The sequence below is a fragment of the Oenanthe melanoleuca genome, chromosome Z, assembly GCF_029582105.1.
Source record: "Oenanthe melanoleuca isolate GR-GAL-2019-014 chromosome Z, OMel1.0, whole genome shotgun sequence".
NCBI lineage: Eukaryota > Metazoa > Chordata > Aves > Passeriformes > Muscicapidae > Oenanthe > Oenanthe melanoleuca.
The window spans coordinates 31,375,902-31,391,600 of NC_079362.1; the positions used below are offsets into that span (position 1 = coordinate 31,375,902).

Below are 15,699 nucleotides of genomic sequence, written 5' to 3' on the forward strand. Positions count from 1 at the left end.
CTTCTGCACCATTCTCTGATCTAAGCATACACTCCTGTACTCATTTTAAAAGACAAGTTTGTGTATTACTTGTCTACAATATGAAATTTGTGCAAAGGAAAAGCTTTTGATTTCATGTAATTATCTTACCTGAAACAATGGTTTGTGCAAATATTCATCATTCTTTAATTAATTAGAAGGCCTAAGATGTTACTATTTCTCTGTAAATCATCCTTAGTAATCCTAGTCCTGTAGCTTTCTCAGCATACAACTTTGCCTGCCATATTTAGGACTTTTTTTATCAAGTAGCAAATTCAACAGCTCTCTTGCAAGTTGATTTGCAAGTTTATGTTTCCTATGTGAAAGCTGGATGGACGTCAGTCAGCTGTTGAGGAATTAGCTTATGGTTGGTGGTGCTTCTGTAAAAGATGTCTGGCAGTTAAAAATTTACTTTTCTTTAGATACAGGGCATGTACTCTTCACCATTTTCATTGCAAAATTAACTTCAGTCACTTCCAGATGTGATTCAAAACACTTACTTGTGAGGTCTCACAATATTGTGTGACACAATATCTGAGGTTGTGGCTCATCTGCAAGGGTTGTCTAGTCTAACCTAATTCTCAGACAGGGTTACCTACAGTAGGTTGCTGTGGCTTATGAATTTTTAAATATCTCCACAGATGAAGACTCCACCGTAACTTTCTGCAAATCTCTCTTTTTCTAATATTTAAATTCTATTCCTTGTACTTGAATTTGTACACATTACCTCTTCTCCTGTTGCTGGGTACCATCTGACTCTCTCTGGTTTTTTGGGTGTTTACACATAATACTGGACCCCCTTGAACCTCCTCTTCTCCAGGCTAAGCAGTCCCTGCTCCCTTTGGCTCATGTACCAAAGATCCTTGAGTATCCTAAATATCTTCATGCTGTCTCACCTCTTTGCTGTCTCGCTCCAGTAGCTCCATCTCTCTTTTGTATCTTTAAGCCCAGAACTGGGCACATCACTCCCAGTTTGGTCACAACAGGGCTGAGTAGATGGGAAGGATCCTTCAACGCCTTGAGAGCAGTGTTTCTAGTGCAATCTTGCATTAACAAGACTGTTAGCCCTCTCTGCTGCAAAAATGCACTGTGAGCTCGTGGTCAGCTTGTTGTCCATCACAGCCCCAAAGCCTTTGCTGTGAAACTGCTTCTCAGACCTGCTTTTCTGCTCTTTCACTGGGAATGTCTCCCAGAATGTACTTGAACAACCATATTACTATTTTTCTGAGGCATGATGACAATTTAACCCAGCAAAACTCACATGAATGCATATGTTATGTTTTAACACCAGCCAGCAAGCAAGCACTGTGCAACTGCTCACTCACCCCTCCACCAGCTACAAAACTTGTGGATTTGAGATAGAGGCAGTTTAACAGGGAAAGCAAAAGCCATACATACAAGCAATGCAAAAGAAGGAATTAATTCCTGGTTCCCATGGGCAGGCAGGTGTTCTGCATCTCCAGGACAGCAGGGCCCCCTCAGCCTCACAGTGACTTGGGAAGACAAATGCCATCATTCCAAATGTGCCCTCCTTCCTCCTTGAAATACTGTTCTGGAATATTCCTTTGGTCGTTTTGGGTTGCCTGTCCAGGCCATGTGCCCTCCCAGTTTTTCATTCACCCCCAGCTTCCTCATCAGCTTGGCAGTACAAAGAGCAGAAAAGGTCTTGTCTCTGTGTAAGCCCTGCCTGGCAGTGACAAAAATGTATCTATCATCACTGTATTCTGCACAAATCAAAAATACAACCCATAAGTAATTCTCTGTGAAGAAAATCAACTCTACCTCGGCCAAAACCAGCACATCACATCTGAGTGCACCCATAGTATTTGGCTTAACACCTGATTGTTTAGCTATTTATCCTATATGGATTAAGGGGATAATTATTACTTTGAAATAACTTCCATGCCACTTCGTTTCACACCACTTCTGGGATGTTTTTCCATATGGAAGTTTTTTGTCCTTTGAGGGCAGGGCTGTTTGTAGCCAGAAAGGTGACAGTGTTGTCCTAGAGCTTTAGCCATTTCTGTTTCCTTTGCATAGCCTCGTCTAAAGATGTCAGAAATAGTGTTTGCTGAAATCCTTTACTGATTAGTGAATAGGGTGGCAGTGTCTGACTTCTGTTTGTGTCAAGGTATATATCATGATTGGGGTGTGAAAGACAAAAAGACAAAATAAAGACAAACCCCCCCAGGTTTATCAACAGAACAGATTCAGTAAGTGTGTCCTTCCCCTGTTTCCTTCTAAGCTTAAAAAGTGGGCCTAAGGACAGAACAACTGCTCTTTCCTTCTGCTTGTGCCCATAACTGAGACACATAGATGAATTCTCTAGAATCTTTGCCACTGAACTCTTAAAACCAGAAGATGTTATCCAGGGAATGTTCACAACAGTCTACAGTTTAGGGTGAAGAACAAAGAAGATAGAAAAAAAGTTTTTCCAAATGTAACATAAGAGTCCTTAGTTGAAATATAGTGTGAAATATTGGTTCTCATAATATACTTCCTTCCAATTAGTTAGCAGTGATGCCACTGTAGCATTTTGAACATTAAGAAGGTGGCTTTAAAATCAGAGGTAAATTAAGAGAATCTTTGAGGATCCTGAAACTACATTCTTGTTCGTCTGTGTGTCCTGTATGCTGAATGGCTGCAGAGCAGAATACCTTATGTATTTAAAAGCTTGGTCTTGCCTAAGAAATAAAAGAAAGTTATTCAACTTCACTTCTTATATGAAGAGCTGAACTCACATTATAGCTTAATGATAGACTGGAAGTAGTGCTTAGAAGGGGAAAAAAAAGTCTCTCTCTGCTGCTGAATTCTGTTTCCTAAGTAACTAGAGTATTATGCTGTCTGGGTAGCTCTATCTGCAGAGAAGCTAAAAAGAGATAAACTTGATAGATTATTGGACCCAAATTAGTTTGATCAGCAGTGGAGAAATCTTTTGGGGGGACCCAGAAATTAAAGGTGTTAGTGAGATTTGTGATCACTGATGTTTGCACAATAAGTTGCTTAGAGAGGTTCCTGCAGTAGGGATGTGTGACACAACTAGGCTTTATTTCCTTTTTGTTTGCTGTGAAATTTTAGCTTACTTGCAGTTTCAGGTAGCCTTCCTTGCACTATAGGAAAGAAATGACCAGATGGTCTGGGTAAATTTTCCATCAATATGCAAGAGTTTCTGTACTACTCTGATCCTGCAATGAGGAATGCAAAATGCTGGTGGAGGAAGGCTGACAGTAGACAGGGACCATGAATATTCTGGGTGGGGTTTGTCTGGGGTCCCTAGGTGTCCTTTTGTTTTAAGCCACAGATTTCCTAACAATGGAAGTGTTAAGAGGTTTGTGGTTAGGCAGCTGAATAAAGACAGTCATGTTTATTGTTGTTTATTCCCACCTGGAACACCACCTCCCCCACCCCTGGCCCGGGTATTACAACCAGATCTAAGGATTAAAATTACCAGTTTCCCCATGCTTGTCTGTATGAGATGTAGAGGGGACATTTCTCTGTCACATTTGGGGATTGGAGGATGGTTTTTGATTCAGGGTTGCTTTCAGCTTAGGGTTCTGGGAAAATATGTAACCTGGAAAAGAAATGTGGAGAGAAAGGGCATCTGCTTACCTCTTCACAAATCCTTTGATGGTTATTAGTAGCAGTAGTTGGTCTGGTAAGTGCCATGACTACAGCAATTCAGGAGGAATCATTCTGACAGGTTGCAGACGTCCCTTCCCTTAAGGATCAAGGTTTCACAATCACTATCCCAAGAACTGGTGTGGGAAGCAAGAGCAATCACAGTCCTCCAGCAGTGTTGACACACTGAAGAGTGATCTATAAGGGTAATTTATAAGGGGTTGTGAGAACTCTTTCCTTCACTTAGCCTTTGATAAAGCCAACAATTACTCGTCAGGTCTTTGGTAGTGTCTCCTTCCAGTCCAAGCCTTTGCAAAGACCAGAAATCTTTGCTTTATGCAAAACAAGAGATGTTGACTATGTATACATGTGACCATGTGTAAGAACAGGCTGTCTCAGTTTAATTCAGTTAAATCTCAGCCAGCAATGAGGCAATGTGGAGGTGTCCTGCCTCATCATTTAAGGACCTATAGGGTTTTTTCAGGATGAAGGAACCACTTTTAGTAAAAGATGCAGAATGTCTTCCTCCTGCAGGCAATGTCCAACACTGCTTCCCAAGGGGATGTGTCTTCTCTTCATCCATGTGAACAGGCTTGACCCTGCTGCTGCCCTCCAGTGCACTGATGGTGCTGTATCACATTACATGCTCTTCCCCTTCCCTCAGCAACTGCTTTGCTCCCTGGCTGGATGACTGACAGTCATTTGCTAATACAAATGTCTCTGAAATACACGATAAATGGATTTATGCAGCATTTTGGGGATAAAGGGGCATGCAGGAAACCTCCTCTCCATTTGCATGATTGTGCAGGGGCTTTTCACAACAACAAAATCTGTCTCAGCAACACATAGGGACTGAAAATTTGGGAACAATGTGTATTCAGCAGCAGAACAAGACAAAGCCATGATCCCACCTGGGTACTAAGCATTACAGGCCATGGTCTCCAAGAAATGATAAGAGACATGCAGAGATGCTGCTTTTTTCTGCTCCACAGTAGGAGCCTAGAATTCATCAACTCAAATTGTTTGCTAATGCCCTGTGGTCCTACCTGTCATGGGACCTGTAGCTTCTGACAACAATTAAGACTGTGATTACTCATCCCTGCAATCAAGATTTCAAATTCCTTTCTCAGCCCTGGTGTCATCTCATTCTGGATGTATCACCTACCTATTACATTAAAGACCCTTCAAAATCAATCTTCAGTCACTTGGCTGGGCTGATAAAGTGAAAACATGGTGTGGATGGCAGCTTGTCCTTTGCAAAAAACTGTGCTGCCATCATGCACAAATCTACCTTCCTTTTGCTGCCAGTGCCAGGTAACTTACCTGAGCAGGTTAAGTGCTTTGCCCACCTCCTGCCTGGAGGGAGAGTGTGCTGCCTCCTCAGGGAATGAAGAAACCTTTCCAGATGCAGAGGGAATGACAGGTGGTCCTGAGCATGGGGAAGGAGAGCTGTCATCCTGGGGGCTTTCACACCTTCTCACAGGGCTGATTTTCTCCTGTGCTTTCTCTAGGGGCTACCAAAGACATGGGGAAGATGCTGGGTGGGGATGAGGAGAAAGACCCAGACGCTGCCAAGAAAGAAGAGGAACGACAGGAAGCCCTTCGGCAGCAGGAGGAGGAGAGGAAAGCCAAATACGCCAAGATGGAGGCTGAAAGGGAAGTTATGAGACAAGGGATTCGAGACAAGGTAGGTCACTGGCTTTCCACACACACTGCTCAGCTCATGTGAAGAACCCCTCTTTGCTGCTTACTTGTGACTAGTTCCCCAGACACCTGCATAGAACAGGTAACTACTCTGCCACACACAACTCTCTAATTTCTGCACTCTTCCTCGAGCCCTGTTCCTGTCTGAAAACACCTCTCACAGAACAAAGCTCTGCAAACTTGAGACAGAGTGAAGACGAGGGGAGAAATCCATCTCTTTTTCTCATCAGCTATTAAGCACTCCCATTATATTAAGTGTTAGAGGCTTCCTTGTCCCTTTGAGGATGCTTTCCAAGCTTGCATTTGTGGTTTGTGAGAAGTGTCATAATTCAGTGCGTTTCTGAGAGATATGTTGCAGCTATTGTCTGTATTGATTCCAAAGCTTTTTGTGTTGACCAGTGATATGGGAAAAATCTACTCTACTGCTAATATTTAGGCTTCTACCACTCACTTGGGATTAATCTGAAAGTTTTTATGCATTGACTGTTTCTTCTTCGAAAGAAAGGTGGGCCATGGCTGGACAAGGGGTTTCTAATGATGAAGGCCTGTAAGTGACTTACATTATGTGCCAAGGAAAATATCTGTAGATAAAATGAGAAAGTCTTGCTCGGTATAAGAGGTGTTCCTCTGTGCAGTTCCTACCTCTGTGCTCTAAGAACATGTCTTGGAAAAGACATAAACAAAGCTATATCTGCATTGGGCCAAACTTCTGACCCAGTTCTTCTGATTCATGATGGACACATGAATAAAGCTAAATTTCTCTGGTTGCACAGTACAGCTTGCAAAGGGTTAAATAAAGAAATTTGGGATTATGCTTCTAAGAAAAGAAAGGACTTAGAGTGAATTGTCTGCCTTTGACACTGCCAGAGAAAGGTATCCAAAGGATCATTTTAAAAATGGTTATAGTTAACAGAAAAGCAGAACCTCTGCCTGGTCAAAAATCGTTGTTTTACAATCACAGAATCATAGAATTGTCAAATGGTTTGGGTTAGAAGGACCTTAAAGATCATCTAGATCCAACCCCTCTACCATGGGGCATTTTTCACTAGATCAGGCTGCTCAGAGCCCCATTCAACCTGGCTTTTCACTATTCCAGGGATGGAGCAGCCACAGCTTCTCTGGGCAACCTGTGCCTGGGCTTCACTACATCTGAGGAAAGAGGTTCTTCCTAATAACTAATCTAAACCCATCCTCTTTCAGTTTAAAAACATTGCCCTTGTCCTGTCACTATGTGCCAGTATAAAAAGTTCCTCTCCTTTCTTTTTATAAGCCCTCTTAAGGAGTGGAACTTTGCAATGAAGTCTCCCTGGAGCCTTCTCTTTTCCATGCTGAACAACGCCAGCAATAATGTATTTAATTAATATATATCTAGACATTAATATCTAGATATTAATATAAGCATATCAACGTGTGCATAATATGTTTAATGTATGTTTACAGGTACTAGTATTTCTAAGGAATGACAAAAGTAATGAGTGAAAAAAAGAGTAGTAAATTTCTGAGTTGCAAGCAAATGAGCTAATGCCTAGTTTTCACTGGTGACTGTTTCTTCTGGACCACTGGTCCATCTGGTAGTGAAAATGGATTAAAAGAATGTAAAGAGCACAACTGGGGTATGCTCCAGCTTCTTCCTACCTCAGGAGGTGTGCATGCAGCTAGTTTTGGTCTTGACACTAATGCCTCACAGATCTTATGGCCCTACCCCAGAGAATTGCCACACCTGACCAAAACTGCAGGACTACTGAGAGGCCTCCAGTGCCCCTGGCAGGTGAGCTGTGGATAGCTAATATCCCAAAAAAAACCCAAAAACAAAACCAAGCTAATATCCCTGTTACCTTGCTTATAGCAAGTACTGCAGCAGCTTTCTTGTTTCCAGTGCTCTTGAGTGGAATACTACCTTCTATAAAAAAATTGTTTATGTATGTGCCCTCCTCAGCAGTGAAAGCAAATTTCTTTCTTTGTGTAGTAATTTATAATTAATTATTTACATAATTAATAGTTTCTACCACAGTGGTAGAGCCCAGTCCTGAGGAAGCCCTAGTTCATGCTCAGTAGTTAGCCACAGTGTGGCTTCCTGAAAATCTCACACCTTCTAGGCAGTCAGCATAGCTGAATCCCCACTGAAAAGTAGCAGAAACACAGAGATATCCTTACAATAGTGAGTTTAAGCCAAAAAGTGAGGAAGCATGGTCCAAATGGCTTGACTTCAAGACAGAATTTAGGTTTAGGTCCATACTTGTGATGGAGCATGAGCTGCTTCAGTGTTTTTTAATATACTCATGTCTTTTAGTAGAAGGAGGAAGAGTCTCTAACCCAGCTTGTCTTTAGCCAGCCTTAATGCTGGTCATATGCTATATAGCACATGGTTTGTAGCACATGAATTATGTCCTATAAAGCAGAAAATCAGCTACATCAATAAGGATTCCTGTGCTTATGTTATTAAGGATTTGTGTCCTACAGAGTGCACGGTTTATGTCTAATAAAGTAGAAGTTTAATTATATTGGTGAGGATTTCTGCCCTTCCAATGGAGGATGAAATCTTCATGAAAAGTATGGGGAAAAAAAAAAAAAGGGAAAATTCTAATCGGGAAGAATTAAAGTTGTCTCTGCAATTGTAATTGTCCTTGTTGGATGCTGTGTAAAGGTGTGACACAGTGCATGATCACTTGTCTATACTTCTAGGAGCCTCAACTCTCCCATTGCATAAGACAAAGTTAATTGTTTTCTTAATAAATAGATGTTCAGTATTTTATCTCTGACATGTCTTACAATGTATGTTTTCAAGCTCATTTACTATATAATATAAAAATTCTGATGACAATGTAATGAATTTCCTCATCTGAGTGCTTAATTCTCTATTGCTATTGTTATTATACTTTCACCTATCTGGATGAGTTCATCTTAAGCATGGTTTCTTCTGATATTTATCAGGGCAGGGAACAGAGTTTTGTTTAGTGTTTTCTGTTTGTCAGGTATGAATGCAGAAGGGTCATTAAGTGATTAAAACTTAGGTGGCAGAAGAATGTAACTTTTTCTATCAGTGATCCTCAAAGGAACAGCAAGAAATGCTCAGAACTGCTTGTGCCTTTGCAGGCAACAGAGGAATGGCAAAATCTGTGTTTGAGGTTTTTTCCTGCAGGCAGCATATCACCCAGCAGGAGAATGTGCAGTCCTTGCTCTGTTTGAGTCCCTCTGTCCCTGGGTGTGTGCCACTAATTCTTCCCATATTTCTTATTGGGCCATTTAGGGCTGTCAGTGTTTAGGCAGTAAGATTCTCTGCAGCATTTGGAATTGTTAAAGGAATCATAGAAGGGCTTGTGTTGGAAGGCACCTTAAAGATCAAGTTCCAGCTCTTGTGGTCAGGGGCACCTGCCACCAGACCAGGTTGCCCAAAACCCCATCTAACCTTGATGTTGAACACTGCCAAGGATGGGGCACAAGGATGGGATCCACAACTTCTCTGGACAACCTGTGCCAGTGCCTCACCACCAGCTGGAAAATCCCAGCTCTACAGAGATGGGACAACTGAGAGGCATTTGTAAAGACTTTATTCCATTACCAGTCTCCAGCTGAAGGGTGAAATATAAGAGATGTACAACTCTGTGTCATTCTATCAGAAGCCAACTTATTTCCTGGTTACAATACCTTATAAATGTTTTTCAGCCTACTAGCTTTAGCCACACAATGGTGCTAATGCTTCTAACACCAAACACCTATTATTTTACCCCACGTGGTCTTGCTACAATACACCTTTACAGTTCTAATTCTCCAAACTATTTGGTCTTTTTGCAAGGCCATCATTTGAAACTTGTTTCTAGTTCAATCTCTCTCTCAATGTCTTCTCTATTCCATGGCCTTTTAAAGTTAGCACACCTTATCTCAGAGTTTGCATACAGACTGTGTGAGTTTTCAGTCAGGCTTTGAGAATCCTTTACAAATACATTTCTCACAACCACCCTCACAGTACAGAATTTCTACCTGTTCTGTAATATAAACCTGCCCTCTTTCCATTTAAAGCCATTCCCCCTTGTCCTATGATTCCAAGGCCTTGAAAATGTCATTTTCCAGCCTTCTTGTAGCCCCCTTTTAGCACTGGATGCTCTAAGTATCCCTGTAGCCTTCTCTTTTAGCTTTCTCTTTTTTGCAGGCTGAAGAGCCCCAGCCACCCCAGCCTATCTTCACAGGAGAGGTTCTTTATCCCTTGTTTCTCCTCTTTGTGACTCTCCTCTGGACTTGCTTCGGCAGGTCCATGTCCTTTTTGTGTTGGAGGCCCCAGAGGTGGACACAGCACTCTGTGTCCCAGGAAAATCATGAAAACTGTTCAGTTCCTCGTGGATATTTGAGATGTGATTTCCTGGTCTTCCATGGCTCAAAGTAGATGATATTGGAATATACTTTTTTTTGGGAATGTACGAACATTTGGGTCGTTGGCAATAGGAACAGCCCTAAGTTAATGTCTTTAGTTTTTCCAGTGGGAAAGTGTTCTCATAATAAACTCTCTCTTTTTTTTTTTTTTTTTTTTTTTTTTTTTTTTTTATCTGATTGCTTAACTTACTTTTGGCACTAGATTGCTCAGACAAAAAGGCAATCAGGATTTATAGCTGCAGCCCTAGATTTTTATGTCAGATAATCAAGATGCAACATCATATAATTACTTAATTTTAGTATTTCATTAGCATATTTCCTTATGTAACTGGTGCATAGCTGCTAAAATCCCATTTTTGGGTAGGAAAAATAGCAGAATGTGAATTGGGTCTATTCTTCAGCAATATCAGAGCTTTGAAACTAAACTCCCACCTCAGGAGTGCAAACTTAAATTTGATAAAACTTTGTTGATCTTAAATAGCTTCACACTCTTAGCTAAACTCTTCAATGTTTTGTGATGTTTTGTTCTTGTATAACTGCAAATGCAGATATTGCCAAGGGCTTTAAAAATCCCTGTACAAAGGATTGAAGTTTCACTGCCTGAAAATGCAATTTTGATAGCTCAGTTTTTCCTTGTGAGCAAGAAATATATAGTACATCTGTCATTGAACACTACTGGCAACTGAAAAGAAGTGTAGAAGTTGTATTATTTGCATGCCAAAATATGAAAGATCTCAAAGAAAATACTTTCCTCAGCAATGAAATGCATTCTGTAATTCCAAAGATAAAAATCTTACTATGAACACAAAGATTCTGTCTGGTCTCTTCCCTTTTAAATCACTGATCGTAAACCAATTATGCAAATTTTTACCCAGCCCTTGTGATCCAATGAAGATGAGTCTACTGTTCAGTATTGGGCTCTTAGCATAGATTTTAAGAGATCTATATGTATTGTGCAGGTAGAGAGGCACAGTGGATTTTCATAATTTGTGATAAAAAAAAAAACAAATGAAAAATATCATGCTTAGCTTAGTTCAGTGCAGATTCTCTTTGTGGTATAGAAAGGAGTGTTTACAACTGGGTCACAGTTCCTCTGGCTATGAGAAAGCAAAAGACTTGGCTGTGCCAGTCCTGGTGTGATGCTTTGCAAGGCAGGGATTATTCTGTGCCTTCCATGAAGTGAAGTGGATGAGTGGGATGGGTGGGAACAGCCATAACAGCACTAAAGATGGAGACTGATGACAATTGCACTCTTTGCAGCATTAAGCTGCAGGCTGTCCTGGAAGAAGAACATTGCAAGGACAACATCCTTTGGTGTTCTGCCTACATGTGATACACTGGGTATTGAGGACAGGCTGTAGGAAGTCCAGGCAGATTTGGAAGAAAGAAACACATTTGCATTGTGATTCAAGAGCATTATAACCCTGCAGGTCATTTTCATATAGGTGCTCTGAGGCTTCCAAGGGGATGCAGTGGTTTGACCTGGACTAGACTTCTGTCCTTCTGCCAGAATTTTTAACCCCAACCAGTTGTATGGAAGGATGTCCTGACTGGCCTATGCTGCCTCTGAGTCTGATTCTGGAGTTTCTGTTATCAGTTTTTTCCATAGCTCTGAGTACAGATTTTAAGCATCAAACTTGTTTCCAAACTGCAGCCCTTTACATTTTTACTAAATCACCCACTTCTCTAGCACTTTCTACCTTTGGAAATAACCAGACAAAATTTAATTTTCTGGTTTGTATCTCCAAAAGCATCCCCTAGTCTGTAAGGCATTAACTGTTTTTTTGTGAAAGGGTGAGCCAACTGGCCTACTGCAGTAAGAGGAAATACAATCACAAAATGAAAAAAATTGATGAAGTTATCTGGGTATGCCCAAGTTTAGCAGTCTCTTTTGCAAATTGAAAGAGAAGTGGTGCCTTCCCAGTTGTGCTTTTCAGCACAGAACATGGGTTGATGTTACTGCCAAGGATGCCCAAGTCTGTTATGAAACAAATTCATCTTCAGGGGGATTTTAGAGAATCTGTTCCTACCCAAATTGAGAAGTTTCATCTTTATATTTCCTTAGAAGTCTCAGGATATGCACCATGTCTTGGTCCTAGTGAATCCAACCAGGTAGAGCTATACAACTCCAGAGGTGGTCTGAATGAGAACCAGCTGTGTTCCAGGCCTTATCTCTTGGCATTAAACTAACAGAACTTCCCTTTTGGGAAAAACTGCATGCATTCCTTCCTCTGCTGTAGCTGTAGGCCATTTTTAAAAATTCGTAGAGGCAAGGCATCTTTAGCAAACCATTGGAGCTCGGCAGAAAATTGGAGTAGTTTTCATCTGCTTCCGTAATAGTTAGAGGTTCAATTATCTAGCAGAACCCAGCAGGTGCTGTCTACCCCACGAGTACATTTGGGGCTCATTAGTCTCATTAGTTCTTTGTGCAGCTCTGCCTTGCTCTGACTTGATTTCTGTGTTTTGCGCTAGTCCAAATCTGCACCAGTAGATGTCACTTTGGATACTTGCTAATGAAATCCCACTGGTGGTGCTTCTGAAGTCACTGAAATGTCTCTTGAAATGCAGCCTGTTTTACTGTTACTCACTGACTAGGGTGTCCTGTACAGTGATTCAGCTGAAATCCTCACTTAAACAAGTTCTGTCTTGCTGGCTGACAAAATCTGTGCACATTGCTGACATGGTACTGAGAAGTTTAGTCACTCAGGACTGGGGGCAAGATAAATCCAAACACATGACATACAGTTATAGGTGCTGTGATTTAACTAGGAAGGGTATCTGAATCGTGTCTCAAACCTTCCTGGGTGTGACTCATTGAAACTCCAAGCATTTGGTTCATGTACTTGGAAAGACACAAAGTATGTACCTCAACAAATGGTCATTTCCAAGTTCTTTTCAAGTACCAGTGCACTATGGATTCACCTCTGAAATACCATTAGGCTCCATTTCTGGCTTTTTGATGCCTCTTTGTGATTTTAAATGTGGCTGAATTTTATTACATCAGCCAGTAAGACCCAGTGGAAAAGAAGAAGGTTTTTTTCCAAAGAGATATCCAAAATCTAACTTTAAAATCATTATTAGTTTGTTTAATTATTTTATTCTATATATGTAAGTTATATAGATTATATAATGTATACTATAAAGCAGACCATATTGAATAGTAATTATTAATTTAATTAATAATGTGATTAATACAAAGTTTTACTTAGCATTATTGTGTGTGATTTACACATGGAGAAATTGGGCAGTTTGCCCAAAATCGTGCAGTGGTTGAGTAGGAAATCACATTTCTGTATTGAAGGCCTAGGGATATGGTCTAACCCATGTGTAGAGTTTCTTCTGAAAACATGCATACCTCCAGAGGGAGCAAACAGAAGAACTTAAAAATGAAGCTCATCCTAGGGTCTGTATGACCCATGTTCCCATTGCCACTGGTCTCTGCCCACTCCTGTCCATTTGCAATTCCTTTAGGCAGTAGAGCTAAGACTACAAGGAACCTTTTCTTGGTTAAAACCCAACAAAGGAAAACATCAAAAAGCAGAGGAGCTTATTTGCTCTCTGTTGCTTTGGGGAATAAAATATTGTTTCCTTGACAGAAAAAAAACCTTAGGATGGTATAAAATTTGACTAAGTGGCTGGACAAGCTCTGTGTTTTTTCAAACACAGCCACTTCAAATCTTTCATTCATCTTATCTTTCAAAGTAGACAGCTCTGTCCTTTGGACCTTCTGGATTGTACTACTTGTGCCAGCCTGAAAATGTAGACAATTACAAGAGAGTAATTTGATCAGCACCATTGCTCTAATAAGTATAGCTGCACTATTTTTTTCATGTAACTTTTATTTTCCTAGCTTACAAATCAGATGCAAGGAGAAAGGCTTGTACATTTGTTGATTCCTTTTTATGACAAGCTAATCCAAGGACTGCGAAGGTCAGTCACCAAACAAGATTAAAAGGTCTGTTCCATTTTTGCTGCAGCCAAAGAACTCCCATTAGTGCTTCAAATCAGGCAATAGCCACATTATGTCTCTTCTTTCGGCAGTTTGTTATCTGAGTCCTGAATGATCAGATAACTCACCAGGAATTAATGAGACCAGTGGAGTTATGCCTGCTCGAGAATGCAGCCTGGCACCTTCATGGCTCAGCTAATGGATGCATCATTCTGTCCTGATGCAAGTCATCAGAGCCAGGCTCAACTTTTGAAATGCTGCTGCTTCCTTAGAGCAAGATGTGACTTTGTCCTGGCATCAGCATGAAGTTCTGCATCTGTTCTGACAGTGCTCTCAGTTACACAGCTTGGGACTTAAGACTGTCAGGGGGGATTAGTCAGCCCATGCTAAAGGAAGGGCTAATCCAGGCAAGGTCTGAGTTCATGCATGGGACAGGGTGATAAAGTTTGAACCACACTTTCCTTGTCGTAGCTGTGTAGCCTTGCTTGCTGTGTGTCTGGGAAGGGAAAGGGAAAGGGAAAGGGAAAGGGAAAGGGAAAGGGAAAGGGAAAGGGAAAGGGAAAGGGAAAGGGAAAGGGAAGGGAAAGGGAAAGGGAAAGGGAAAGGGAAAGGGAAAGGGAAAGGGAAAGGGAAAGGGAAAGGGAAAGGGAAAGGGAGGAGAGGAGAGGAGAGGAGAGGAGAGGAGAGGAGAGGAGAGGAGAGGAGAGGAGAGGAGAGGAGAGGAGAGGAGAGGAGAGGAGAGGAGAGGAGAGGAGAGGAGAGGAGAGGAGAGGAGAGGAGAGGAGAGGAGAGGAGAGGAGAGGAGAGGAGAGGAGAGGAGAGGAGAGGAGAGGAGAGGAGAGGAGAGGAGAGGAGAGGAGAGGAGAGGAGAGGAGAGGAGAGGAGAGGAGAGGAGAGGAGAGGAGAGGAGAGGAGAGGAGAGGAGAGGAGAGGAGAGAGGAAAAAGGAAAGAGGAAAGAGGAAAGAGGAAAGAGGAAAGAGGAAAGAGGAAAGGAAAGAGGAAAAAGGAGAGGGAAAAGGAGAGGAAAAAGGAAAGGAAATAGGAAAAAGGAGAGGGAAGAGGAGAGGGGAAAGGAAAGGAGAGAAAGGAAAGGAAAGGAAAGGAAAGGAAAGGAAAGGAAAGGAAAGGAAAGGAAAGGAAAGGAAAGGAAAGGAAAGGAAAGGAAAGGAAAGGAAAGGAAAGGAAAGGAAAGGAAAGGAAAGGAAAGGAAAGGAAAGGAAAGGAAAGGAAAGGAAAGGAAAGGAAAGGAAAGGAAAGGAAAGGAAAGGAAAGGAAAGGAAAGGAAAGGAAAGGAAAGGAAAGGAAAGGAAAGGGAAAGGGAAAGGAAAGGAAAATTTGCATACCCCATTCATAGGGACTGGAAATTCATATGGCTTTCCTGAGGGTCTCAAGGGTTCTCTCTCTTACTATCCAGTTTTGAGGCAATTATGAATAGAGCTAACTTAATCTCACCAGACTCCTGTGCAAAATGCCTTCTCTGTGGCTCCAAGCCAGGGTAATCCTCTTGCTGATGCAGAAGGAAGGTTGTGACCTTCCTCTGACTGTGTGAGAGTTTGGAGAAGACAGACTGGCTGCTGCTGGGAGGGAAGTAGGGGATTTTGGGGAAACATTTGCTTTTTCATCATTTCCATTGTCTATGGTTTTCTAGGGTTCTCTCCCTTTTGGTACAGCCTTGAATCTTGTCTCTATGTCTGCTCCTGTTGGGAAGCACAGACTCAGGTTATTCATTTGAGAGGAAGGCTGCATGGAGGAATTTATTTTCGTGTGTTGGGATGGAGGGAGGAAGAATACAGCCTTTCAGCTTTAGGCCACCATGTTCAATTTTCCCATAATTTCCTGAAACTGTTGACATGGTCTTCACAAGACTATCAGCCTAAGCCAAGTACTGTGGAGTATGTGCAGTGCTTTTATGCTCTTGGTCCCAAGCCAGACCTCACAGCAACCCCATTGGAATTTAGGGTCATAACAGGGCTTAGCTTACTCTTGAAACTGGCACCATAGAATTTTGCAGGATCTCACTATTAATTTTACAGCTGCTGGATTA

At 41.6% G+C, this 15,699-nt stretch overlaps 1 protein-coding gene across 1 annotated transcript in view; it reads left to right on the forward strand.

Annotated features, from left to right (window-relative positions):
- CPLX1 (complexin 1) overlaps positions 1-15,699 on the forward strand; it is a 109,141-nt gene that overhangs the window by 63,367 nt on the left and 30,075 nt on the right. The window contains exon 3 of the mRNA XM_056514217.1: positions 5,148-5,323. Coding sequence (XP_056370192.1) covers positions 5,148-5,323 — 176 coding nt within the window. The remainder of the gene's footprint in view (positions 1-5,147; positions 5,324-15,699) is intronic.